At 44.7% G+C, this 26,904-nt stretch overlaps 1 protein-coding gene and 1 pseudogene across 1 annotated transcript in view; both read right to left on the minus strand.

The window, feature by feature from the left end:
• UBAC1 (UBA domain containing 1) overlaps window positions 1-24,647 on the minus strand; it is a 40,786-nt gene extending 16,139 nt beyond the window's left edge. The window contains exons 1-5 of the mRNA XM_089677062.1: window positions 24,430-24,647; window positions 8,130-8,250; window positions 7,073-7,146; window positions 5,608-5,715; window positions 5,394-5,496 (exon numbers count right to left, since the gene is read on the minus strand). Coding sequence (XP_089533188.1) covers window positions 5,394-5,496; window positions 5,608-5,715; window positions 7,073-7,146; window positions 8,130-8,250; window positions 24,430-24,567 — 544 coding nt within the window. The 5' untranslated portion in view covers window positions 24,568-24,647. The remainder of the gene's footprint in view (window positions 1-5,393; window positions 5,497-5,607; window positions 5,716-7,072; window positions 7,147-8,129; window positions 8,251-24,429) is intronic.
• LOC149462349 (U2 spliceosomal RNA) lies at window positions 9,827-9,942 on the minus strand (annotated as a pseudogene).
• Window positions 24,648-26,904: the final 2,257 nt, after the last annotated feature.

Raw genomic sequence — 26,904 nt, forward strand, 5'->3', positions numbered from 1 at the left:
TGTCCACTTTGGACCCCCCCAACCCCATCCCTTTTCCAGGATTTAGGCAGCCACCCCAAGTGCAAGCATGACATTGCCTTTAGGTAAAGTAGTTCTATCATAAGGCTCATTTGAATTTACTTGCTCATTTACTATGGGGTTGGACCTTCCCAACTTCTGCTTAATTTGGCCTTCCACCTCTCACATGTGCTTCAATGGGAAACTATCCAAGTTTGCCTTCAGTGATCAGCATTTGAAAGGGAAGCAGTTTGTCCCTTTAACTTGCTGGTAATTCTGTGTGGGAGCTCAATGAGATTTAGAGATTTCATGCCATATTGCGTAACTGTGACCCATGCATGGTGTCCCTGAACCCTGTACAATTCCAAATTCCTGGTGACCTTCTCTATGGTACCCCTGTTCATGTTTTTGGGTAACCCTGCTTTACCTTTAGTGTTCCATAATGAACAAGACTTCAAGTGGTGAACAGAACACAATTTCATATTTGCTAAAGATTTTTGGATGGCGGATGCATTTAATTTTCTTTAACCTGCTCAAACTCACCTGTTCTATACTAGATTCAGAGAGAAAGAGATGCATTCAGTTTAAACATTTTTTTTTCACTAGCCATCCTCCCTCAACCTGTACACTAAATTTGAGGACTTACAGTTGCAAGAAAAAGTATGTGAACCCCTTGGGATTATGTGGAGTTTTGCATGAATTGGGCATAAAATGTGCTCTGAATGTCATCTAAGTCACAACAATAGAAGAACACAGTCCGCTGAACATAATACTGCACAAACATTAGATGTTGCCATGGTTTAATTGCACATAACATGTAAACATTTACAGTGCAGGGAGGAAAAAGTATGTGAGGCCCTAGCTTAATGACTTCTCCCAGAGCTAATTGGAGCCAGGAGTGAGCCAACCTTGACTCCAATCAGTGGGATGATATTGGATTTGTTGCTGACAGCTGTCTTGCCCTTAAAAAACACACACCTGTTTTGGGTTTACTGGTTTCAAGAAGCACTGTCTGATGTGAACCATGCCTCGCAGAAAAGAGCTCTCAGAAGACCTACGATCAAGAATTGTTGACTTACATGAAGCTGGAAAGGGTTACAAAAGTATCTCCAAAAGCCTTGATGTTCATGTGTCCATGGTAAGACAGACTGTCTACAAATGGAGAAAGTGTAGCACTGTTGCTACTCTCCCTAGGCGTTGTCGTCCTGTAAAAATGACTGCAAGAGCACAGCGAGAATGCTGCATGAGGTAAAGAAGAATCCCAGAGTGTCAGATAAAGACCTACAGAAATCTCTGGCACATGCTAACATTTTTGTTGACACATCTACAATAAGGAAAACATTAAACAAGAATGGAGTACATGGGAGGACACCATGGAGGAAGCCATTGCTGTCCAAAAAGAATATTGCAGCACGTTTGAAGTTTGCAAAAGAGCACCTGGATGTTCCACAGCACTACTGGCAAAATATACTGTGGACAGATGAAACCAAGACTGAGTTGTTTGGGAAGAACACACAACACTATGTGTGGAGAAAAAAAGGCACAGCACACCAACATCAAAACCTCATCCCCACTGTAAAACATGGCGGAGGGAGCATCATGGTTTGGGGCTGCTTTGCTGCCTCAGGGCCTGGACGGATTGTTGTCATTGATGGGAAAATAAATTCCAGAGTTTATCAAGACATTTTGCAGGAAAACGTACGACCATCTGTCCACCAACTGAAGCTCCGCAGAGAATGGGTGATGCAACAGGACAATGACCCAAAGCATACAAGTCATTCAACAAAACAATGGCTGCAACAGCACAGAATACGCCTTCTGGAGTGGCCCAGTCAGAGTCCTGACCTCAACCCGATTGAAATGCTGTGGCATGACCTTAAGAGAGCGATTCACACCAGACATCCCAAGAATATTGCTACACTGAAACAGTTTTGTGAAGAGGAGTTGTCCAAAATTACTCCAGATCATTGTGCAGGTCTGATCTGCAACTACAGGAAACATTTGGTTGAGGTTATTGCTGTCAAAGGAGGGTCAACCAGTTATTAAGTCCAAAGGTTCACATACTTTTTCCTCCCTGCACTGTGAATGTTTACATGTTATGTGCAATTAAACCATGGCAACATCTAATGTTTGTGTAGTATTATGTTCAGCAGACTGTGTTCTTCTATTGTTGTGACTTAGATGACGTTCAGAGCACATTTTATGCCCAATTCATGCAAAACTCCACGTAATCCCAAAGGGTTCACATACTTTTTCTTGCAACTGTATCTATGGACGCCCCTGAGGCTAGGGGTCTGATCTCACATTTTTATTACTAAATTAATCTATCTCCATTTACCCACTGCTACTACGGTAATAGGTTAGCCCGGGGAAGAGAATAGTGACATTGCTTTGTTCTCTCACCCAACAGTGGCAACTGATTTTTACAAATATTAGGAAAAGCACGTTCCTTTATAGTTTGTGAGACTGCCATCAAACTGTTGATTCAGTAGTACTTGACTCCTCAAAACCTTCACACCATGTATCCCAGGGTTGATGACCAATGTTTTAGAGGCTGTCTAGAACTACATCCTGCAACTTATTTTCTGGAACTGCCCATATAGTCAGATCCTTTGGAACACAGTGTGAGATCTAGCCTGCCAACTGACTAATGGAAAGCTGGACCCACTTTGTACTGTACCTTGCCTCTCCACTAGACTACCATAAACTAAAATATATGATTTTTCTGTTTGTTTTCTCCCTATTCATATTATTTTGGAGGCCACATAATAAATAGAATATAATTGGATGTTGTCTAATCTTCATTTTGAACAAATTATTGCTAGAGTTGACTCTATTCAACTATGGAACAATTCACCTCCTTTAGGGAATCTGAGGGTACTGCAGCTCACACTCCCTGTTGGCATCAGGACCAAGCTTTTCTGCCATTTTTTGATAGTAATAAATGATCATTTGTAAAATATGTCGCTTTTTAAAAAAACATTTTGCATAAAAAAATTACTTGCTCAACAAATAATTGCTACATTCAAAAAGATACACATCTAACACCGTGTACCATTAAAATGTATGTTTGCGACCAAAACACTTTTTTTGGATAGACTGATCTAGGATCAGAACCACTATCAGGTTTTTACTGTTGCCTCGGGCTCCACTGCCATGGTAACAACGGATTCACAAGACAGAAGTGATGGAAAACCTGCATCAAAGCAGAAATAATATTTAATGCTGTTTGTGTCCCTAATGCCGATCTTTGCTCACTAGAAACCACTATCACTTTGTCACAAAGTAAGGAGAGATCTCTGGAAGCAGTAAATAAAAACTAGACAGGGGTGGGTTGTAATCCTTCCCTGCTCTATAAATAAAAAATAAAAATAAAAAAAGCAACTATGACAAAGATAAACAGGTATGGAGATCCTACAAATATTAGGAGTATGTCCAATCAAGATGATACTGATAATTTTGGCCACTGCAGTCTTTTCTTTTTTGCACATTTCATTACATGAAGCCTCCATACCTAATTTAGCACAATCTGAAATCAAGCACATTTACCCAGCTGGACATGCCTATTATTTTGCCAATCTCTCCGAATAAGCCTGTCATCTGGACAACCACTCTCAGAGAAGTTCTGAAGTGTGTGGTTATAACAAAAATTAACTGTGTAATAGGTGATAAGTCACCCTGAAGGAGAAAGGCCAGAGAAATTTCCATGAAACAAATAGATGCAGTTTTTAAAATGTATTACTTTGGGAACCTATGTAGTCTTTGAAAAACATAAAACATCATCCTCAAGTGACAGAGCTGCTGTAACCAGTCAAACTCTTGTGCTGAGGAAAGGACGAAATATAGAGGATATATAGTCAGCAAGAGGCTAGCGATGGTCTTCTGTTACTTGAGATACTGGAATGTTACTGTAAATAACACCAGGACAGAATTATCCCGGAGCTTTAATCACCACAAATAGCACAGAGTGCACCAAGGTAAGAGCAGGCAAAGCACCACTGTCATGACTTCAGAAGCAATAAATGACACTAAAATGCATCAACAAATTCTTATTTCTTTTAGAAGAACTCTGGGGAAAAAAATGTAACTTAAATGATATGGCTAATAAACACATACAGTCTTATACTGGCCATGCACTGTACGAATTTTGTTTGGTTCTTGAGGAACCAGATGAAATTCATTCTGTCAGGGCACTGTCAGCCCTGCTCTGCTGTACAAAAGTCGATCGTTCAATTGACTTGAAGAAGCCTGATGGAATTTTTTGGCAGAGGAGCGGGACTGGCTGTCAAATAACAATAGTTTGTTCTCAATAGCATGGCTGTCAAAATACAATAGCCTTAGTGGGAGATCTGTTCATCTGCGCTGTATAGCATGAATGGAGCAATATTTTAATTTTTTTTTTGTGTGCAAGCATTCCACACAGTTTTGAACCACATCCTCTACCTCAATGATACTCGCCAATCTGACAGGTGACCACTGACAAAAATTTATGCTTCCGTAGTCAAATTTTTCCCCAGATTCCTCAATGGACAATGCAGGAATCGCAGCACACATATTGTGTCAATCCAGACAATCACAGTATTTATTACATATATATTATCAATCTTAGATTATACAATCTAAGGTCCCTAACTCACATTCATACATACACATAGTAGGGCCAATTTAGACATGATCCAATTAACCTACCAGCATGTCTTTGGAGTGTAGGAGGAAACCGGAGTACCCGCAGGCACAGGGAGAACACGCAAACTCCAGACAGGTGGCGCCGTGGCTCAGTATAAAGCAGCTCACAGACTTATAGGGGTGGAGGGGTATGTGCACAATCTGTCCACCCTTAAGCAATAGGATTGTGTGCACTCATATGACAGCTCAGCTCAACCACATGTCCTGTTTGTGTATATGGGGAGAGATGCAGGTGGGAGGCCACCGACAGATACCGCAGCCTATCCCCTAACAGAATAACGGCATGTTTATGGAGATACAATTCCAAATCAACTACATAAGGCCAAAGTCACCTAATATCTACAGTTACATTTAGATAGAACCAAAAATAACTGTGCAAAGCATCATGAATTCTGATGTGCAGGTGATTACAGGAGACTATCATCAAGACAGGTTCAGGCAAAAAATGTATTTAGAAATGAGTTTAATTTTTCTACTAAATGCATCACTAGATTAACAGGTGTTTAAATTTAAATGTGTTAAATATTTGCATAGAGTAATGCTTTTAAGCAATCAACACTGTGGAAAAATAAAGAAGGGTTCCAAATGAGTACTGTTTACTATAACAAGGGTAATAGTACAACCAAACACCAGTCATGTGACCAATACCCAGCCAATAAGATCATCAGTTCACGGACTAACTTTTATTTGGATTGGCTCCTTCAACTCACCATTTGCTTTTTTAAAGAGTTCAACAGCATCAGGGTTTAGAGCCAACAACTTCTGTGCAACTTCAATAAGGGACACCAAAATCTTCCGAAGCTCTGTCTGAAACTGTACAAGAAAAACAAGATGTAGTGCCACAATGTCCAAATTACAAAAAAAAAAAAAAAAAAAGGGAAGGAAGAGTTTCCAACTACAGTTCCACCGCAAGCAAACACTTACATCTCTCATGTTGTGATGAGCAACGGAACGGTCCGCATTGCGAACAGGTAGACCGCCAGTGGCCTTGAGGATGGCATCCTTGTCTGGTGCTTTCTGTTCCTGCTTTCTCTGTCAAGAACAAGAATGACGTTATGTTGTTTTCTTAGGAAACAAAGCAAAACAAGCAACTTTGGTTTAACCAAACATGATGATTGTTGTTTTCCCTGCCATTTCCGTTGTATTTTTAAAAACGGTTTGCCACTTCACCTTACCGCCAGGTTCACACTGATGCAGTGTGGGATTCACAGCAATTCCTGTGCATTTTCTGCATGGGATCAGAATTGTACTCCATTCATGTGTAATACTGTGGGTGTCAATGTTACGTTTATGACACCGCCAAAACAGTTTGCAAAATGCAATGTGATTGGCTGCATCAAATCACATGGGTGTGACTGCCCATGCGATCTAATTCCAGTGTGGAAAACAAGGGTCCTGTACCTTTCCTGTGGGTGCATTGTGCAATTTGAGCCATACCAAATGAATGGCTCATATCACACTGCAAAAGAACTGCATGTTATTTGAACAGGAAAGCGTGCGATTCTTGACCAAATCACATACGGTTTTCCGCACCGCATAAGTGTGAACCAGTCCTCAAAGGGAAATTTTGCTGATCATCCTCCTTCCCGCTCCTCTTCTATGTTTGGCACTTTTTCTTTTTTAGGGAGCAGGTACCTGCTCCCACTTCCACTGAGATCACCTACAGTGCTGTGAACAAGTATTTGCCCCCTTTCTGATTTTTTTTTTTTTTTTTTTTAATTTATTTATTTTCTTTGCATATTTGTCACACTACAAAGAAGAGTGGGCCAAAATTCCTCCACAGTGATGTGAAAGACTCATTGCCAGTTATCGCAAAAGCTTGATTGCCGTTGTTGCTGCCAAGGGTGGCACAACCAGTTATTAGGTTTGTGGGGCATTTACTTTTTCACATAGGGCCAGACAGGTTTGGACAGTTTTTTTCCCCCTTAATAAATTAAATAATCATTTAAAAACTGCATTTTGTATTTACTCGGGTTATCTTTGTGTAATATTAAAATTTGTTTGATGCGCTTAATCATTTAAAAAAAATATAAAAATTCAGGAAGGGGGCAAATACTTTTTCACAGCACTACTTTTTCTCCCTCCCTATCTGAAACCTCCTGCGACACATCATAGATCTCAGAAGGCTGTGTGTCTATTTACAAAGCGCAGCACAACTTATGCAGTGGGGAGTTAGCTGTAAAGTCGCAGGGAGTCAGAGACGGCATCACACAGTAATCATAGCGGCACTGAGGATCTGGGGGACCGGCAAAGAACCAGCCAAGGTGAGGACAGGGCTGGATCCCTGGATTGGTAAGTGTCTTTTTATTATAGGTAGGCAACTCCAGTGTTTGTAGCTGCTGACTTATTTTTAACCTATAAAAATGGCAAAATAAATACACTGACCCACCTTCTCCTCTGTAGAAACATCAGCCATCTTGGGTGGCGGAGGTGGTGCGCGCTTCTTAATTAACAGTAAGACATCTGTAGAGAGGACAGAGATATTATTGTTATACAGGATTTATATAGCACCAACAGTTTGCTCAGTGCTTTACAATATAAAGGGAGACAATACAGCAATGATATAAATCCATACAAGAGGGTTAGGAGGGTCCTGGTCCTTGGAGCTTACAATCTAAGAGGGAGGGGATGGTGGAACAAAAGGTAATAACTGTGGGGGATGAACTGATGGGAGAAAAATCTGATTTAGTTATTAGCTGAAGGCAGGATAGACTTCCCTAAAGAGATAAGTTTTCATTGATTGCCTAAAAGTGGACAGAGTAGTTGATAGTCGGACAGATTGGGGTAGAGAGTTCCAGAGGATTGTGGAGGCTCTGGAGAACTCCTAGAGACGAGCATGAGAGGAGGAGACAAGGGAGCTAGAGAGCAGTAGGTCTTGGGAGGATCGGAGAGGACGGTTTGGGTGATATTTGGAGACAAGATTGGTGATGTAATTTGGGGCAGAGTTATAAATGGCTTTATATGTTATTGTTAATGTTTTGAATTTTCTTCGTTGGGCAATGGGAAGCCAGTGGAGGGATTGGCAGAGAGGGGTAGCAGACATGGAACAGTTGGTAAGGTGGATGAGTCTGGCAGCAGCAATCATGATAGACTGAAGAGGGGATAGCCTGCAATTTAGGTAGGCCAATGAGGAGGGAGTTGCAATAGTCAAGGCGACAGATAAAAGGGGAGTGAATAAGTTGCTTAGTGATTTTAATGGTTCAAAGGGGGCGCATGTTGGAGATCTTACCGAGGTGACGTCTACAAGAATTGGTCAGTGATTCGATTTGTGGCTGAAAGGACAGATCGGAGTCCAGAATTACACCTAGTACCCTGGCATGAGGGGAGGGACTAATAGAGAGGATGAATGTTCCTAATGGAGGAAAAACCAGCAAAAAAAAAAAAACCCCACAGGTGTTTTAATCCTCAATCCACAGCAAAGAAAAGAAAAAAAAAAAAAAAAGCACCTCTGTCCTGAAGGTTTTCTTCTGCGACAGTCTTGGTGTCAGACAGGACGCGCTCTGATGCAGCATGGACTAGCTTATGATGTGTTAAGACCTTGGGATCTTCTAGGCTTCCGTGTGCACACTGCCAAAAAAAAAAAAAAAGAAAAAAATGTATATACAGTTATCTGATAATGATTAAAGGGGAATTCTGACTAGGATAACAATCTGCAGGCCACATTTGCTTGGTCTTGGTTTCCTTTTTAATTAAAGACGAAGTTCACTTTTAGGAGAATGTTATATGTTACATCCATATTTAAGGTGTAACATATTCCTATTTGTCCACCTCCCACTGCCAGAGCCCTTCTCCCTGTGACAGCGGGCAGGGGTTTCTTTCCCCCAAACCTGATGAAAATGGCACGGCTGTACAGAGCTCCACATGCACAGCAGCCTCATTTATTCACAGCAATTAGTGAAAAACTGAACTTCAAATCCTGCCTGCAACCGTGGCAGACGGACTTGTAGTTTCAATATACTGTAAATGTGCAGTCCAGTCACACTACAGCTCAGGAGCTGAAAGCCTGTACAGAGGTACGAACAGCAGAGCAGCAGGCAGTGTGTGCAGGAGCCTGACATTGCATCTGCGATCCACTGAATGGGGGTGCAATGCTGTGCAGGCTCCTGTGAAAAAAAAATAAATTACAGTTTTTTTTTACCTGCAAAAACTTATATGCAGTTTTTTTTTTTTCAAATAAGTGAACTTAGCCTTTAAAGAAAAACTTCATCTTCACCTGTTTTTGTGACATCTTTTCTCTTTCTCTGGTGCAAAACTGTTCATTCACAAAACTGTTTTTTTTTTTTTTTTTTTTTTTTAAGTCCGCAAACGTGCAACTATAACGAAAAAACCCGTAAGTGTTCACAAAAAAGTGCAAGTGCAAAACACCACACAAAAAGTGCACTTAAGGGTGTGCTTTGTCCTACCCCCGAAGGGGTTGGACCACTACCCTGATCCCCCGGGGCACAAAGCTCCTGACAGGGACAAGGTTCCCATTTGGTCCTCCTGGCCAAAAGGCCTGGTGGACCGCCGTTCCTTATGCCCAGCCGAAGCCAGACATCCAGTACTAGGCCAGGGGGTTCTCCCGAAGAGAAAACCCCCTAGGGACAGGGGAGGAAGGAACCGTAGGGCCACACATCCTCCCCCTAGACTTCAGGGCAGGCCCGAGGACCCACACCCTCCATCCTGTGAGAAAAAAAACACACACAAAAGTAAAAAGTGACAAACGTGGGGTGAGGAAAATAAATAAATAAATAATTAAATAAATCTATAAAAATAATAAAAAGTGTCGTGCCCAAATTGTGCACTGACCAGACCCTGAGGCCTGTAGCAAAAAAATTGCCCAAAACTTGACCAAAAGGCCCGGTCCTAGAGGCGCAGTGCAAAAAGTGTTTAAACTCGGTGACCATGTGCTCATTCGCATCGTGGGGTCCCACACCCAAGTGCTACTCAGAGCACCCCTGAGGCAACTACTCAGGGGGCACCGTGTTTGCGGACTCTCTGCCTTCCCAGCCCCTGGCCAGACCAAGGTAGATCCGTCCAAATCAGGAGGTACTGGGTCTTTCCAGCTTTCCCAGAGGAATTACTCCCAAGGCCCCAGTACGAATCATGGCGCTCCCTGGTTTCTGTCCCTCCGGTCTAGCCTTCCGAACCCCCATCATACCAGTGAGGGTACTATACAACAGCCATCCCCACAAAGCTAGAATGGCCGGGAGCACCCCCACTGGACACTGATAAGAACAGATACTACACTTGATCTTAGCCAAAAGGCCGAGAAGCGATCATTCACAAAACTGTTCCCCTGCTCACCATGTGCCTCTAAATTTTCTTTGAAGGGTTTTGCGGCAGGCATACTTCTTGTCCCAAGACTCCCAGCTTGCCACAAGACTCACTGAGTGTCATGGCTACATCTCCTGGTCTACAAAGGGTGTTAATCACTGCTGCTGTGTCCTGGTGGTGCACACAACTTTCAGACAACCAGTTTCATGTGGATGAAGAACCTGCCTTCTTTCTTTGCACACTCCTCAGCTGCAATGTATTGTAAGTAGTTGTAATTGTAAGCAAGTTGTAAGTGTTGTTTCTCAGTGAGTGCAAACGACTTGCTGTGCTCCTTACTGTATTGGGTAATTTGTGCTGTATAATCCACTCTTTATAAAAGGAGTGTAGAAGGGTAGATAAGTCTAGTGTCTCATGCTGTGCAGCGTGATCTTGATTTTAAACACATGCAGCACAGCATTTGGTTTATTATCTTTTACTGGGCACATTTAGGCTCATTTCACACTAGCTTTGTCAGCAGGCATCAGACAGGCGTTTGGGAAGCGTTTTTAATGCTTCTCAAACACCTATGAAAATTCTGCACATGGCAGCACACAGTGCTGTTCACACGGAAGCGTTAGCGTCGTGGCAAAACTGACGCCTCGTGTTGAGTCAGGAGGAGTTGAAGCCTCCCATTTAAGTCTATGGTGCCGCTCTGCAAATGCCTGGCAGGCGTTTGCGGTGTGGTTGCGGAGCCATAATACCATTTAACTTCTTTATAGGAGTTTGTGGTGCGGTTTTAATGCTTGGCAAACGCCTATCAACCGCCCCAAAACCGTGCATGGGGTGCTTTGGTAGCGTTTGAGGAGCGTTAAAAACGCTTCCCAAATGCCTGTCAAATGCTATAGGGGCGTTTGGCAAGCATTAGAAATAAAGTCAAGTGTGAACGTGCCCAAAGGGTGCATTCACACTTGCGAATACACCTGCAGTCCAATGACATGCAAGAACCCCAGCGGGGATTCCCACAAGTAGCTGTGAGAGCCAGCCCAATTGAAAGCAAAGGGAAGCTATCAGCTCCCACAGCTAATCGTGCCCATTCACATGCAATTGTTCACGCAGCGATCGACCCTGGACACAAGCAGCTGCAGGAACTGGCAGCCTCTGTTTGATTTCAATGGGGCTGCCTCTTACAGCTAATTGTGGGAATCCCCACTGGGGTGCTCGCATGTAAACAGACTGCTGGTGCATTCTCAAGGGTAAATGTACCCTTAGGCAAAGCTGTATGCATTACCTTAGATCAGTGTTTCTCAACCTTTTTTCACTCAAGGCACCCCTTAAAATTATGGACAGTCCCGAGGCACCCTTTAAAATCATGGACAGTCTTGAGGCACCCCATTCTAAAATGGGGTGCCTCAAGACTGTCCATAATTTTAAAAGGTCACCCCATCCTAAAATGTGAAAAACGATTCTAATAGTTTTATATAACGCAGCAACATCCACACATGTAGGACACCCAACATTAGAGGTCATTTATTCTTTCAAAGCAAAAACACTTTTGCCCACTGGTACTGACTAGTATTCCAATGTTTCTCTTCTCCCTCAGTGTTTATCCATCATTGAGCTAATGTGACCCCAGCCTGATGGAGAGGGGCGGGGGAGGGTTAAACTAGGATGCTGTACAGGCAGTTGACATCCTCCTCATCAACTGATGTCATTGGTTGTCAGGACGCTGGCGGATAGAAGGTCATAATAATGCACAATGAAAACCTGTGGCTTTGTTTAACTAAAAGACAGGCTTGCTCCACCCGTTGGCTTGTATACATGTTTTGGGCAATTTTTAGACATGTTGCCAAGGCACCCTGGTTGAGAAAGGCTGCCTTAGATAAGCATGATATCTGCAAAATGTAAATCACTGTTGAAGTGGGCATTACTGCAGTGATGTGCTGGCTCCTACTGACTCCACTAGCTGGTGCACATAAAAAAAACCAAAAAAAACCGAAAAATAAAAACCAAGGATGATCATGTGACCCCCTTTTTTCTCTCTAGTCTCAGCCTAGGTTCCCACTGGATGCAGTGTGATTTGCATGTGGTTTTGAGTGTGAATTTACAGTGCGATTTGTGCTTTGACAGCCGCAAATGTAATGCAATTTTAATAATCTATAGAGCTTAGAATCGCACTGCACGAAACACACACAGGACCCTTTTTTTAGCCTCATCAGAATAGTACCGCATAGATATGAACAGCCTTCATAGAAAACAATGTTATTTCACTTGACATGCAAATCTATGCCTTTTGGAACACATCTGAACCACATCAGATTAGCATCAGTGTGAGCCAGGGATCAAGGTCGAATATATCAGATAACTGTTTATACTCCACCTGCTGTGCAGCTTTCTGCTATTATTTTAACAAACAGGATTTTTGACTTAAAGTAAAATCCTTTTCTTGGCATACCTTAAGGGAAACAGGATTAAGTAAATCACATACAGTGGGTTATATTGCTGCCATCAGGAGAATGGACACTGGCAAACAAAGTTATAAGGACAACCTAGGAAATACCCATGCAGGCAAGCTCCTAGCCGATGCTGTGTGCATTCACAGACACACACAGCATCCAGCAACCCCCACCTTCCCTAGCATTTGGTCTAAAGGCAGCAGGTGCCTAACGCTCTGCTGCCTCAAGAATACAGAAATTCAGGGAAGCAACACAGATCAGTAGGGAAAAGGGAATGCTTTGGATATCAGATGCACTGAAAGATACTAGGGTTTTGTTTACCTTAATGTAGAGAATGCATTAAAAGCAGTATGATAAATGGGTCATTGTAAAAGAAGATCTGGATGATCTGGGAGAGTCCGAGTACCTAGTCCACCTGGACCAGTTTGTTTTGATGAAAATAACTAGCATGCCCTCCATCTTGATCCTGCGCTGCAGGAGAGGAAGGAGTTTCAAAGGAGGAAAAGTATAGGTCAGTTTGAACTGAACCCACAGCGTTACCAGAGCATCCACTATGAAGGCTAGAGGATCCCAAGGCTGAACCTAGTCAGAAGGTACACATTTGGCACCCTACTGTGTCTTGAAACACCTTGGGGGCTAAGAGAACATTCTCTGTGAGTTGACAACTGAGGAAAGCTGCCAATTTTCCAAGCCTGGAATGTGCACAGCAGATATAGGGTCCTAGCCAGGATCTGATCTGCCGCTTCCCTTTGAGCTGCAAGACTCCTAGTTCCTACCTGATGGTTTATGTAAGCCACTGCCATGGAACTGTCTGACTGGATCCTGGTTGGACAACCTTGAAACTAAGAGGTCTAGTGTTGAATGGATAAGGCCCCTTTCACACCGGGTAAAATTTTCCTGCTTAGGGGGGGATCTGTCTGCTGAGCAGAGCGGAATGGGCAGATGATGCATAAGTGGAGTGGACATGGACAAAGCTTGCTCTACTGTATGGAAAGTCAGATGTAAAAGGACCGGCTGTTTGTTTACACCTGCCTGTCCTCAAATCTGATCCGCCCAGATGGATGGGAATTAATCTCCTTCCATTTGCTTTTAGTGGATCAGATTGGAGGTAGACTTGTGTAAACAGACACAAATCCATTTAAATCCGCCGGTCCATGAAGGAGAATGGAGGTGTCCAATCGGGTCCGTCCGGATTGGACTGATTGTGTGAAAGGGGCCTAACTAAATTGCTCTGTGCTACTGTATATTGATCGAGAGATGAGTTTTCCCTCCGATCAAGTCCCTCGCACTAAGAGAACAGTGAGGACTTATACCCAGCCTGACAGGCATCCATCATGAGAACCTTGCAGTTGAATGGGAGGGAGGATATCTCTGACTCCAGGGCTGGACTTGTGATCCCCCAGGCCAATGTAGGCCTGGTTTTGTAGATCAAGTGTAGTTGCAATGGTCTGGAGTAAAACTGGGCATATAGAACTGCTTTGAAAGAAGCCACCATTAAGCCCAGAACTCCCATGCAAACGTGGGTGGTTGGTTGGCTCCTGTACTGCTGATTCCAAATCTGGGAGCAGAGGGTCTGCATTATGTCCTGCAGAAGGAAAACCTTGGACATGGTGTATCCAGGATCACGCCCAGACACTCCAAGTGATGTGATGGTGCCAGTGGTGACTTCTGGAGATCAGTCAGAGGGTGGTCATTTCCCACTATGTGAATTACCTGAGAGAAAAGGAGAACAAGAACAGAGGCTAGTACTTTTGATGAAAACTCAATGTGCAGCGGACAGACCAAAGGGAAATGGCAAAAAACTGGTAATGTTTTGTGCCCATTGCAAAAACATAGATAGCAAGGATGCATTGGGAAGATGAGGACATGCAAGTAGGCATCCTTAAGGTTCACAGAGGCTAGAAGTTCTCACAAACAGATGGAAGCAATTAAGAACCTGGCAGATTCCATGAGTTTTGGTACCCTGAGAAAGGCGTTGAGAACCTGTATGAGGCAAATGCTCTTTTGGCCTTGGGAACGATGAACAGGTTTGAATAAAAACCCTAGAACCTGGAAATAATACCGTGGAATCTTTCATTTTCTGGGACAATGGCTATAACTCCTAGATTGTAAGCTCCAAGGAGCAGGGCCCTCCTATCCCTCTTGTATTGAACTGTATTGTTGCTGTATTGTCTCCCGTTATATTGTAAAGCGCTGAGCAAACTGTTGGCGCTATATAAATCTGTATAATAATAATAACCCATTGAGAGAGCAGTGTGGAGATCTGACAAACTTTGCAGAATGCTGTCAATTTCAACAACATAATGTTGGGTACAGGAAGAGGCTGAAATTCCAGCTTGCCGCCTCTGGATACAATGCTCTGAACCCAAACCCCTGAAATGTCCTAGGATCAGAGATCTGTGCAAAGGTCAGCAGATGTCCCTCCAAATCTGACAAGTGTGGGAGAGCCCTCATTGTGAGGAAAACTTGTGGATTAGTGAAACAAAGTTTCAGTTTTAGGACTTTTAAGAGAACCCGAGTTGGTAACTTTGAATATAGCTGATGCAGATAGTTCAGAGTATATGCATGTTTGGACTGCGACAATAAGGACCGATATGGTATCCTTAAGGTTTTTGAAGTTATGTCTGTGGATTGAGACTCTTCCTGTTGCCAACTCCTCAAATAAGGATAGTGGAGAATCCTCTTGATCCCCAGCTGATAAGACAGAGGAGGGAGTTAACCTTGAAAAGGATAGGGAAGACTCAGGAGTGTGGAAGGACAGTGGTCCGGGCTATTGGTGTCTGGTTCCTTTAGGTATTGCACTGCAAAATTTCTTGGCATTATTAAAAAATTTGAAGCTGGCAAGGCCACCAAGACCGCCACCCTAGTGCTTATGATCTGCCTCTCTATGTAAAAAAGTGAAGTATCACCCACAAAGGGATATTCACAAACTGATGTTTGAGAAGGAAGGGTTAATGCCATCCATGACCAGGTGTCTATAAGGGAACAAAGGTGAACATTGAGAGATTGTAGAAGCAGTACACTGGAGGAGATAGCAGGAAGGCAACAAGGTCTGTGCATGCATCAGAAAAAGGCACACACCAGTGCAGTGAGAACCACGGGAGGAGGCCGGTGAAGGAGCAGCAGGATCAAAGAGCATGCAAAGCAGCAGAAGGATGCTAGAGTGCAAAAATTCAAATATGGCATAACTTCCAGCCACTGGCCATACGACCAGCAGCATGGAAGCCAAAGTACCTCATGTTAACCCCTTAGGGGAAGAAGAAGGGCAATGAAAGAGCTCCCTGCTCACAAGGGAAAAAGCCAATACTCAATTCAGTTGAGTTCTTGAGAGGTCCTATGGTTCTTACACCAGCACACAGGGTATATAGAAGAAAGATTCACGGAACATGCTGCTTCCACTAGTCTTCGCTCCTCCAGTGTGTACACTCCCAAGAGTGTCTTCAGGAACAGGGCTCCACCAGATGAATGCCCTGCATCCCTGGACCTGTAAACCTCTCTGCAGCTGACTCACATTTTCACATATGTGTCCAGGAGAGTGCCTTCAACAGAGTACAGTGCTCAAGGACACAATTACGGCTCAGCCATGCTTCTTCCTCATAGTGGGGTCTGGGTACATCTTCCGTGGCAATGCCAACGATCAGCTGATCCAAAAAGCTGCAAAATAAGATCCTTCTGGCCCTGCAGCAACTGAATCTTGATAAAAAGTAAAGAAAAGGTTTTGCTTCTCCCAAAGGAGAGAAGACATCCATTTTCTTAAGACACTAACAAAACTGAGGCATGATGGGAGTGGAAGGATTTATACTAGGCTCCCCTCACAGCTTTATTTGCCAGATTTCAATCTCCTGAAGGCAGTAGCATAACCCAATTAATATTATTATTATACAGGATTTATATAGCGCCAACATTTGCGCAGCGCTTTACAAAATGAAGGTAGACATTACAGTTACAATACAACTTGGTACAAGAGGAAACAGAGGGCCCTGCTCATTAGAGCTTACAATCTAGGAACCCAATATACCTGAATTACTTCATCCTATGCCACTTAACATACAACTAGGAATTATAAAATACAGTTTTATCTAGGGTTCTTGTACGTTTTTTGAAAAGAGCCATTTTACTTGCAAATAAAAGTGTAATTTCATACACCTTTTTTCATTTAAATAAGTAAATGTGAGAAAAGAGGAATGAGCTCTTGTAAGAGCCATCGGTGTTATATCAGCACTCACTGCAGTTCCTTTCTAATTCCCCTGAGGTCTCATACATTACAGTAGAATATTCTGTAACAGAAATATCTTCTGTGAGTGCCAAGCAATGATGTCAGCCCATAAGAACTGCTCCCAGGATGCTCTCGATTTTACCCACCAGTTCTGTGAATGTCAGCATTGAAAAATAACTACCATCATAGTAATGGTACACCTCATACAAATCCCTGCGCTCTACAGAATAGAAATACTGCATCATCATATGACGTTGTCACACTCAGGCATGAAAAATGGCAAGTATGGCTTTGTATAAATTTGTAGAGTCCTTCTAGGCTGAGAGAGGTCGTGGTTTGAGACTACTGAAAGGAGTGTGGACAGCCAACTGGGCTCACATACTGTGGATTTAAAGGCCAGAAAGAAAGAAAAATATGAAACAAATGTGGCTACTGATCCTTATGACAGAAATTACAATGTTTTAGACCATGTTGTTCGTATTCTAGAAACCAACTGCAGCTTTTTTTTGATGTAAGAGGTAGTATAGTCCCTTCTCTAGGCTGCAGCCTCCACTGGACTCCTCAGCATTCAATATCCACGAAAAGGGTCATATGCTTGTGCACTGTGGTTCCATCCGCTGGCCCCTACATCCCTATAGGATACAGCAGTAACATATGGGCTAGAAGCAGGAACCACACTGCACAGTAAATAGACGAGTCTGAAAAATATCTATGCAGATTTTACAATGCGATTTTGTACATTTTACAATTTACAATGTACAAAGTGACTGTCCAATCTACTGATTTTTATTTATTGCAGTTTGCTGGATTGTACACTCAGAACAGCAGAGAGAAAACTATTTTTGCTGCAAACATCAATCTGTACTCAGAGGCAAAACTGCATTAAAAGACTTATTTAAAACAAATGGAAATATGTAAAAAATAAAGTGTGTGTGTATATATATATATATATATATATATATATATATATATATATATATTTTTTTTTTTTTTTTCTTCCAATTTATAATATCTGATCAGCTGGAGCGCCACATTCAAAAAAATCTTAAGAGGCCAAGACACAGCACAGCTCTGTATCCAGCAACATGGCTCAGGTGTCTCGAAGTACAACAATAATCTGAAACTCAATATTGAAAAGAGAGACAGAGACTTAAGATTTTTGTTACATGAGTGGGCACACTCATGATAAGCAAGTGATAAATGAATGCATACTTACACCACCCATGCTTGCACGCCCAAATGCTTGTCCTTTCATTATAACTGAAATTAGAAAAACATCTGATACCCATACATTGCTGGGCTTTCAGAGGACAGGTTGAGCAATGCTTGAAAAAGCTGAGTAAACCCCAGCAGTAAGCGTCTGATCTGGTTTGTCTCTCAGTTTTCCAAGCAGACCTGATATACAAATCCTGAATAATAATAATAATAATAATTCAGACCCTCCATTCACCCCTATGGACAGGCAGGTGTAATTGGACTTGTGTCTGTTGACACCAATGAACCTCCAATCAGAGCCGGTCCAGCAAACCAACAACAAACAGAAGGGGATCTGTCCCCCCCTCCACCTAGGTGGATCGGATCGGAGGGCAGTAGGGTGTAAATAGATAGCGGAGTCCATTTACAGCCAGCCGCCCATAGTGGGTACAGACAGTGGGCTCTGTCTTTGCCCCCTCTGCATAAGGCCCCTTTCACAAGGAAAGGAGACTCCATTTTGATCAGCAGGGGAACGGTTTGCTGATCCTCTGCTGATCAGAGCAGAGCGGACAAATGAGCCATCTGTGTCCACTCAGTATATGCACAGCAGACACAGTCAGAGCACGCTCTGCTCTATGGGAGGCCAGGTGTACACGGACTGTCTGTGTACACTCGACTGCCCACCGATCTGCCTAAACGAAGGAGGACAAATCCCTTCCATTTTTTATTGGATCAGAGGTAGGTGGGTGTAAACAGACAAGTCCGTTTATAACCAACAGTCCATAGGGGTGAATGGACCATCCGATCAAGTCCACCTGAAAACTGAGAGGCAGCCCTGATCAGACCCTTTGTGTGAAAGGGGCCTTTACTGAGTGGACATGCATCTGTCATCCATCTGCTCTGATCAGCAGGGGATCAGTGGACAGACCCCCTGCTGTTCCAAACAGAGTCCGTCCCATGTGAAAGGGTCCCTAAAGTTTCAGGGTTTAAAAGAACAATTCCCGGCAATAAAAGAATGCCATCAGTGGGATACTAATTCTACCCAGTAAACACTACAACTGCAATAAAGTCAGAAATGTCACTCAATTTACTAGAATTTGAATTTTGTGTAATCTACTCCAGCATTAATTCAGGATTACTGGGAGTGTGCTTTCTGTACCTTCCTTCTTCTTTGTTTCCTATATCACCATTCACAATTAGACTTCTAGTTGTAGGTTTGAGTCTGATTGGTGGCCATAAGAAACCTTCTACTATGGATTTTGTGAGACACAGCAAGTAGCCTACAGCTTGGGAGCAGCTCTCCTGCATCAGAAGTAAGGGTTCCCAGATTGCAGATACAAAGAAGAGGGTTGGATTTGTGTATTAAAGCAATTCCTGGATAAAACACTGGAGCTCTGAGCAAGTAGACTGTGTTCCATGCACACCTTAGGGCTTCATTGGAGTGTACACACCGGTAGATGTAATGTAAACCACCACAGACATGTCCTGCTTCCTACAGTTAAGGGTTGTGCTTCTATGATGCAATGAGAAGACATGGGCAGACAGCCTCAGCACGTGCCGAGGGAAAAAATAAAAAGGAAGACCTTAATGGCTGAATATTCCTTAGACAGCAGCTGACATAGGGGGGTTTATTTACTAAAGCTGGAGAGTCCAAAATCAGACTCCCTTCTGCATAGAAACCAATCAGCTTCTAACCTCAGCTTGTTCAATGAAGCTTTGGCAATGAAACCTGGAAGCTGATTGGTTTCTATGCAGAAGTGAGTCTGATTTTGGACTCTCCAGCTTTAGTAAATAAACCCCAGGGTGTCTACTGCTACTAATGTTCCCCCAAGCTAGCCAAAGACATCTTGACTGCTCAGCATTCTTTTTATAATTGCAAAGAGCTGAAATGAAAACCTAAACTGACCACTACTCTTCAACTTTTATGAATACTAGTTTCATGGCTGTCCTTGGTTTGAATATTGTCTAAATCACTGACCCAGGACAGGGCAGAATTCACAAATAATAATCATTATGTGCAATGGCACGATACAATGCTAATCAATCAGAATGGCATCCTAACACACCTGCTGACTGACCTGTGCACTACTGTAAATGCAGTGTCCATCACGAGGTGCATTGGGATGCCATTCAGAATGAACATCACCACATCACATCAACAAAATTAACACACATTGCTGCAACAACACGATGTCTAAGGAGTCCAGCGTTCTTAAGAGATGACCTATTGGAGCCACTGGATTAGCATGACAGCCAGGTCAGCAATAGCAGCCTCCATACTAATCTGCATTGTTCCTCTTAGGTAAGCTACTTTTAAATCGAATTAATCATGATACAAATAAGGGCACTGCCCTTACTGACTTCTGTTTTATAGATACAAACTCTGGATGGTGCTCACCAGAGCCCCGGTGCTTCACTGGCTGCATGGGTTCTCCTGGTCAGTGACACTCTTTGTAAAGCAAGGATCAGATTTACAGCCTACATCTCTAACAAGACAAGGTATACCTTCAGACACAGTGCTCATGAGTATAGCTTTCCATTTCTACTAGTGGAAATGTCTCAAAGCTAGGAGCCTGTTGGAACTTATTTGAGACTCAACAGGTATCGGATTCTCCCTCCCTGCTTAAAATGCTCCTAAAGTGAAATGATGCTTTGCCTATATAGGAAGTAATGGGTTCACTTTAAAGTCAGCCATGCCACAGCATATACTCACATTCTCTTCCCTCCCCTACTTCTCCATTCACCAATAGAAATGAAAGGAATAAAGAACTATGTAAGATCTAGGTCAATCCTAGTATGAGCCTATCACCTAACACACTTATTTTGGAGGAAATGAAGCAAGTCACAGGTTGCCCCATATCCAGAAGTACACAAAATTTTGAACAGAGGGTAGGGGAGCAAAGAGAAGGCGAGTATAAGCCAGCATTAAAGTATATGTAAACCCTCACCTTGTGAAACAAGCCAGTTTAAAATAGAAATGAAAGGCAAAACATTTGTGTATAGATATTTAAAAAAAACACATTGCAAACACTCGTTTTCCCTTTTTTATAACATGCCCTATGTTCTCAGCTGCATAAGAGCTGAGGGGAGGAGAAACAGCAGAACACTGAACTTCCCAGTGAAAGGCTGTTTGGGAAGGGGAGGTGTGGGTGGGGGATTGTCAGGCCAAATCTCATCATTAGAGGAGAAAAGGCTGAGTTCTCAGCATAGCTAGAGAACTGACCACTCTGTGTTCTCCTGCCTAGTGTGGTCAGTTTTTAATAGGAAAGCAGAGGGACTGACAGGAAAACCAGGGATTTCACGCAAAGGAAACAATACAAAGAGAACAGGATACTTTTGATGACAGGTCCGTGTCGGCTCAGTTTCTGCAGAGAGGAGCCTACTCTGCTCTATGAGTGGCCGGATGTAAAGGAACTTCAATGTCCATTTACACCAACCACCCTCCAATCCAGCTAAATAGCAATGGACGGATCCCCTTCCGTTTTTCTTTTTTAGCTGACCCAATTGGAACCGGAGGTAGGTCAGTGTAAACAGACACAAGTCCATTTACACCTGCCCATCCATAGGGATTCATGAACCTTCTGATCAGGTCCACCAGAAAAACCTACAAGCAGACCTGATTGGAACAGCCGTGTGAGAGGGGCCTTATCCTGAAAAGCTAAGTGGTTTCAAATCGGCTACAAAAATGTAACAGTTTTAGTGCAGGAGAACTTGGCTGGAGAAGAGTTTTTGTATCAATTTATTTAGTTTGTATATACATGGAAGAGATGAAGGGAAGGGTGATGTAGCAGGTAAATGGATGGATTTTATTTGTTTACAATTCACAGCGGGCCCTTTTTTATTTTTAAAATGTCTTTGTAGAGGACAAAGCGGACCATCCACTCTAATCTATGGTCAGCAATAAGGGGCTATGATTCTTGAAGTTTGATTGGATGCCATTGGCTACAGCTTCATTTTGTGTTTGCTCCACCTGTCAAAACGGATTCCTGTGATATACACCAGAGATGCAACAACAACAATAGCTTCTGTGACATGAACAGAAACCCAAATATTCTACCTGGACTAAAACCTCCAATGACACCACTTAAAGGAAACCACCGAATCAGAAATGTCAGCATTGTCCACCTTACACAACAAAGGAAGACAGCCGGCAAACAACCAGATTTTCTAAGCAGGCAACCAACAAATGTGACTATTCTTTATAAACGATCCGCTCCACACAGAGTACAGCCTGGGACAACAACAATGGCATGGCTACCAAACAAGACTGGAATCATTCTAGGAGAGGTCAGAGATATGGGGGACAGAAGAGACAAGTGCTGAAGAAATCCAACAGGATCCTTGGCCCTAAATATACCAAACCTGAGACAGACAGGGATGTCCACTGCGACCCATCATATGCCTGCTTCTGCCTTCTCTACTGTGCCAGAAAATGGCCATCTGAGTCTACAGACTTCTGTGCACTATCCAGACATATATGTCTCAGGCCCCCCTCCCCCAGTGTCACATACAGGTCTCAGGCCCCCCTCCCCCAGTGTCACATACAGGTCTCAGGCCCCCCTCCCCCAGTGTCACATACAGGTCTCAGGCCCCCCTCCCCCAGTGTCACATACAGGTCTCAGACCCCCCCTCCCCCAGTGTCACATACAGGTCTCAGACCCCCCCTCCCCCAGTGTCACATACAGGTCTCAGACCCCCCCTCCCCCAGTGTCACATACAGGTCTCAGACCCCCCCTCCCCCAGTGTCACATACATGTCTCAGGCCCCCCTCCCCCAGTGTCACATACAGGTCTCAGGCCCCCCTCCCCCAGTGTCACATACAGGTCTCAGACCCCCCTCCCCCAGTGTCACATACAGGTCTCAGGCCCCCCTCCCCCAGTGTCACAAACATGTCTCAGGCCCCCCTCCCCCCAGTGTCACATACATGTCTCAGGCCCCCCTCCCCCAGTGTCACATACAGGTCTCAGTCTCCACCCCCACGTCACATGTTTCATTGCCCCCTCCCACCACATCACATACATGTCTCATTGCCCCCTCCCACCACGTCACATACATGTCTCATTGCCCCCTCCCACCACGTCACATACATGTCTCATTGCCCCCTCCCAACACGTCACATACATGTCTCATTGCCCCCTCCCAACACGTCACATACATGTCTCATTGCCCTCTCCCACCACGTCACATACATGTCTCAGCCCCCACGGCACATACATGTCTCAGCCCCCTTCCCCCACGTCACATACATCTCTCATTCCCCCCGTCACATACATGTCTCAGCCCCCCTCCCCCACGTCACATACATGTCTCAGCCCCCCTCCCCCCGTCACATACATGTCTCAGCCCCCCTCCCCCACGTCACATACATGTCTCAGCCCCCCTCCCCCACGTCACATACATGTCTCAGCCCCCCTCCCCCACGTCACATACATGTCTCAGCCCCCCTCCCCCACGTCACATACATGTCTCAGCCCCCCTCCCCCACGTCACATACATGTCTCAGCCCCCCTCCCCCACGTCACATACATGTCTCAGCCCCCCTCCCCCACGTCACATACATGTCTCAGCCCCCCTCCCCCACGTCACATACATGTCTCAGCCCCCCTCCCCCACGTCACATACATGTCTCAGCCCCCCTCCCCCACGTCACATACATGTCTCAGCCCCCTTCCCCCAGGTCACATACATGTCTCAGCCCCCCTCCCCCAGGTCACATACATGTCTCAGCCCCCCTCCCCCAGGTCACATACATGTCTCAGCCCCCCTCCCCCAGGTCACATACATGTCTCAGCCCCCCTCCCCCAGGTCACATACATGTCTCAGCTCCCCTCCCCCACGTCACATACATGTCTCTGCGCCCCTCCCCCACGTCACATACATGTCTCTGCGCCCCTCCCCCACGTCACATACATGTCTCTGCGCCCCTCCCCCACGTCACATACATATCTCTGCGCCCCTCCCCCACGTCACATACATGTCTCTGCGCCCCTCCCCCACGTCACATACATGTCTCTGCGCCCCTCCCCCATGTCACATAGTTACATACATGTCTCAGCCCCCTCCCCCATGTCACATAGTTACATACATGTCTCAGCCCCCCTCCCCCATATCACATAGTTACATACATGTCTCAGCCCCCCTCCCCCATGTCACATAGTTACATACATGTCTCAGCCCCCCTCCCCCATGTCACATAGTTACATATATGTCTCAGCCCCCCTCCCCCATGTCACATAGTTACATATATGTCTCAGCCCCCCTCCCCCATGTCACATAGTTACATACATGTCTCATCCCCCTCCCCCATGTTACATAAATGTCTCAGCCCCCTCCCCCATGTCACATATATGCCTCAGCCCCCCTCCCCCATGTTACATACATTCCTCAGCCCCCCTCCCCCATGTCACATAGTTACATACATGTCTCAACCCCCTCCCCCATGTTACATACATGCCTCAGCCCCCTTCCCCCATGTCACATAGTTACATACATGTCTCAACCCCCTCCCCCATGTTACATACATGTCTCAGCCCCCTCCCCCATGTTACATACATGTCTCAGCCCCCCTCCCCCATGTCACATACATGTCTCAGCCCCCCTCCCCCATGTCACATACATGTCTCAGCCCCCCTCCCCCATGTCACATACATGTCTCAGACATTGCTCCTTCAGCCTCTCCAGTGTCATCTCCTCTGTCACCTCCTCCAGCCACTCCGCCCCCTCCATGGTGCAGACATGGAGTCTGATCACCCGGCCGGGGAAGATCTTCTCCTCCTGCACGAACATGGAGCGGCCCAAGGACAGGGGAGCAGTAGCCTGTCACAGGATCCCCCTCTCCTCTGTCACCGGAACCCCGCCCGGGGCATGCCGGGAAATACAGCAGCCTGGGAGCCAACAGCAGGCGGCGAGAAAGAACAGTCATAAGGATGCAAAATAAGCATCCGCCAGCAGGTGGCGGTCAAGAGCACCACACCTCCCTTGTTATATAGCACAACCGCCAGCAGATGGCGAGGGAGAGCAGTACATTGTAATGGAGAATATGCAGGAGACCAGGCAAGACACTCAGATGACACTGTGCTCGGAACTATCCATGGGTCTGTACCATGTCTACTGAGGGATGTATCTACTTCATTCCGGAAAATGATCATGGCACCTTGGTACTTCACTTTATTCTAACAATGGAATGATACAATATTTAATCACAAATAAAGAGACAATAAAACATTTATTGAAGGATTTAGCTACAAAATGATGTCAAGTGTAAGGTGTGTACTGGGATCCACGGGGGGCTCAAGCTGCTCTTTAATCCCAACTATCTGCAAGCATTGGCGCTCCACACACTCCCAAATAACTTCTATCCTCCCCTGCAGTGGGTCCCCCATCCCTCCCCTGTTGTGGGTCCCCCATCCCTCCCCTGCTGTGGGTCCCCCATCCCTCCATCCTCCCCTGCTGTGGGTCCCCCATCCCTCCCTCCTCCCCTGCTGTGGGTCCCCCATCCCTCCCTCCCCCTCTGCTGTGGATCCCCCATCCCTTTATCCTCCCCTGCAGTGGGTCCCCCATCCCTCCCCTGCTGTGGGTCCCCCATCCCTCCCCTGCTGTGGGTCCCCCATCCCTCCCTCCTCCCCTGCTGTGGATCCCCCATCCCTCCATCCTCTCCTGCTGTGGGTACCCCATTCCTCAATCCTCCCCTGCTGTGGGTCCTCATCCTCTCCTGCTGTGGGTCCCCCATCCCTACATCCTCTTCTGCTGTGGGTCCCCCATCCCTCCCATTCTCCAGCAAGTCCCTGCTGTCAAAATGAGCTATCCCAGCAGTTCTTATCAAAAATATGTAACCCCTGTCACTGTGTTTAGAAACACTGTTCAGATTTAACCGGTTCTCGCCAACATCACAGAGTTGTCCTCTCAGGTGCCCCATATATGTATACCTGTGTCTTTACTGGAAGCGCTTGCTCCATAAAGAGCTCCCAGAAGGAAGACCAAGCTATCACTGGCAGCTCCAGCTCTCATACTAATATATAGGAGCTGGGAGGGTTGGCTCTCGATCACATGATCACTGTAATAGCCTGTGGTTGGTTGTGATCACTCTGGAAACATGCCCGTTTGCCTTCTTTCTCCTCTGAATGGAGTAAAAAAAAAATAAAGGTATCCATTCTTCCTATCCTGAGAAAAATGTACAATTTATAGAAAAAGTCTGTCTGTTTGATCTAGACTAATTTCAGGGTCCATGTCAGCACCAAGGCTAGGGTCAAAGGTCAGAGTCAGTGTGTTTTCAGTAGGAATAAACAAAAAAAAAACGTCTTATTTAGTGTCAGATAGACTGTATTGTCAGTGTGGTTTATGTAGAATTAAAAAAATAACTGTGTGCTAACCCTACTCCGTACAAATAATAATGTACACATACTATGTGTAGTATCACCACGAACATCTACTAATTTGGGCTAGTTTTCCTTGGATACTGAAAAAAAAAAACCAATTAGATTTCCATTAACATTAAGGCATCATTCAAATGGGTGTACTATAGCCTATGAGGGCTGTGTTTGCCCACATGGGAATGCATAGGTGTTCTATGCATTCTTGCACAGACGGCCGCTGCTCACAATTCGACCCCCTCCACCTCTGAAAGAAGGGAGGAACACACAGTCCGCACCACCTCCAAGCTCTCTCTTTCTCTAAACCCACAACAGTAAAATCAGTCTGTATATGAAGTAAAGCCTGCTTGTGATACTCATTGTGGAACCTAAGAGGTTAATCCTCTGCATTGTGTAAAAAGGCTGTTTGTCTTCTGTGGCCCTCCTCTTGTTCAGATGTCCACCTGATAAGACAGACTGAACCCGTAGCCACATGCCCATGCTCAGTTTAGTGTGTATTGCTAGAGAGGGTTTTTTTTTCTTGGGAGAGTGCATGTGGTCAGCACAGAGCCAATCAGCACTGGTCAGACAGAGGGTCAGGGGTTTTTCATCCTCCTAGAGCAGAATGAAAACTCCTCCTACAAGCTTTAACCAGTGCTCTGCTGTAGTCACAAGACTGCTCTAACTGCTCATGAGAAAAGGTATTTAGCAGTTTATATGTACTAAAATAATTTCATTTCCATGTAGTGAGTACTGTGGGAGACCAGATAAAGTG

This window comes from Staurois parvus, unplaced genomic scaffold (assembly GCF_062004578.1).
Source record: "Staurois parvus isolate SC_StPar_1 unplaced genomic scaffold, SC_StPar_1.0 ptg000176l, whole genome shotgun sequence".
NCBI classification, from domain to species: Eukaryota; Metazoa; Chordata; class Amphibia; order Anura; family Ranidae; genus Staurois; species Staurois parvus.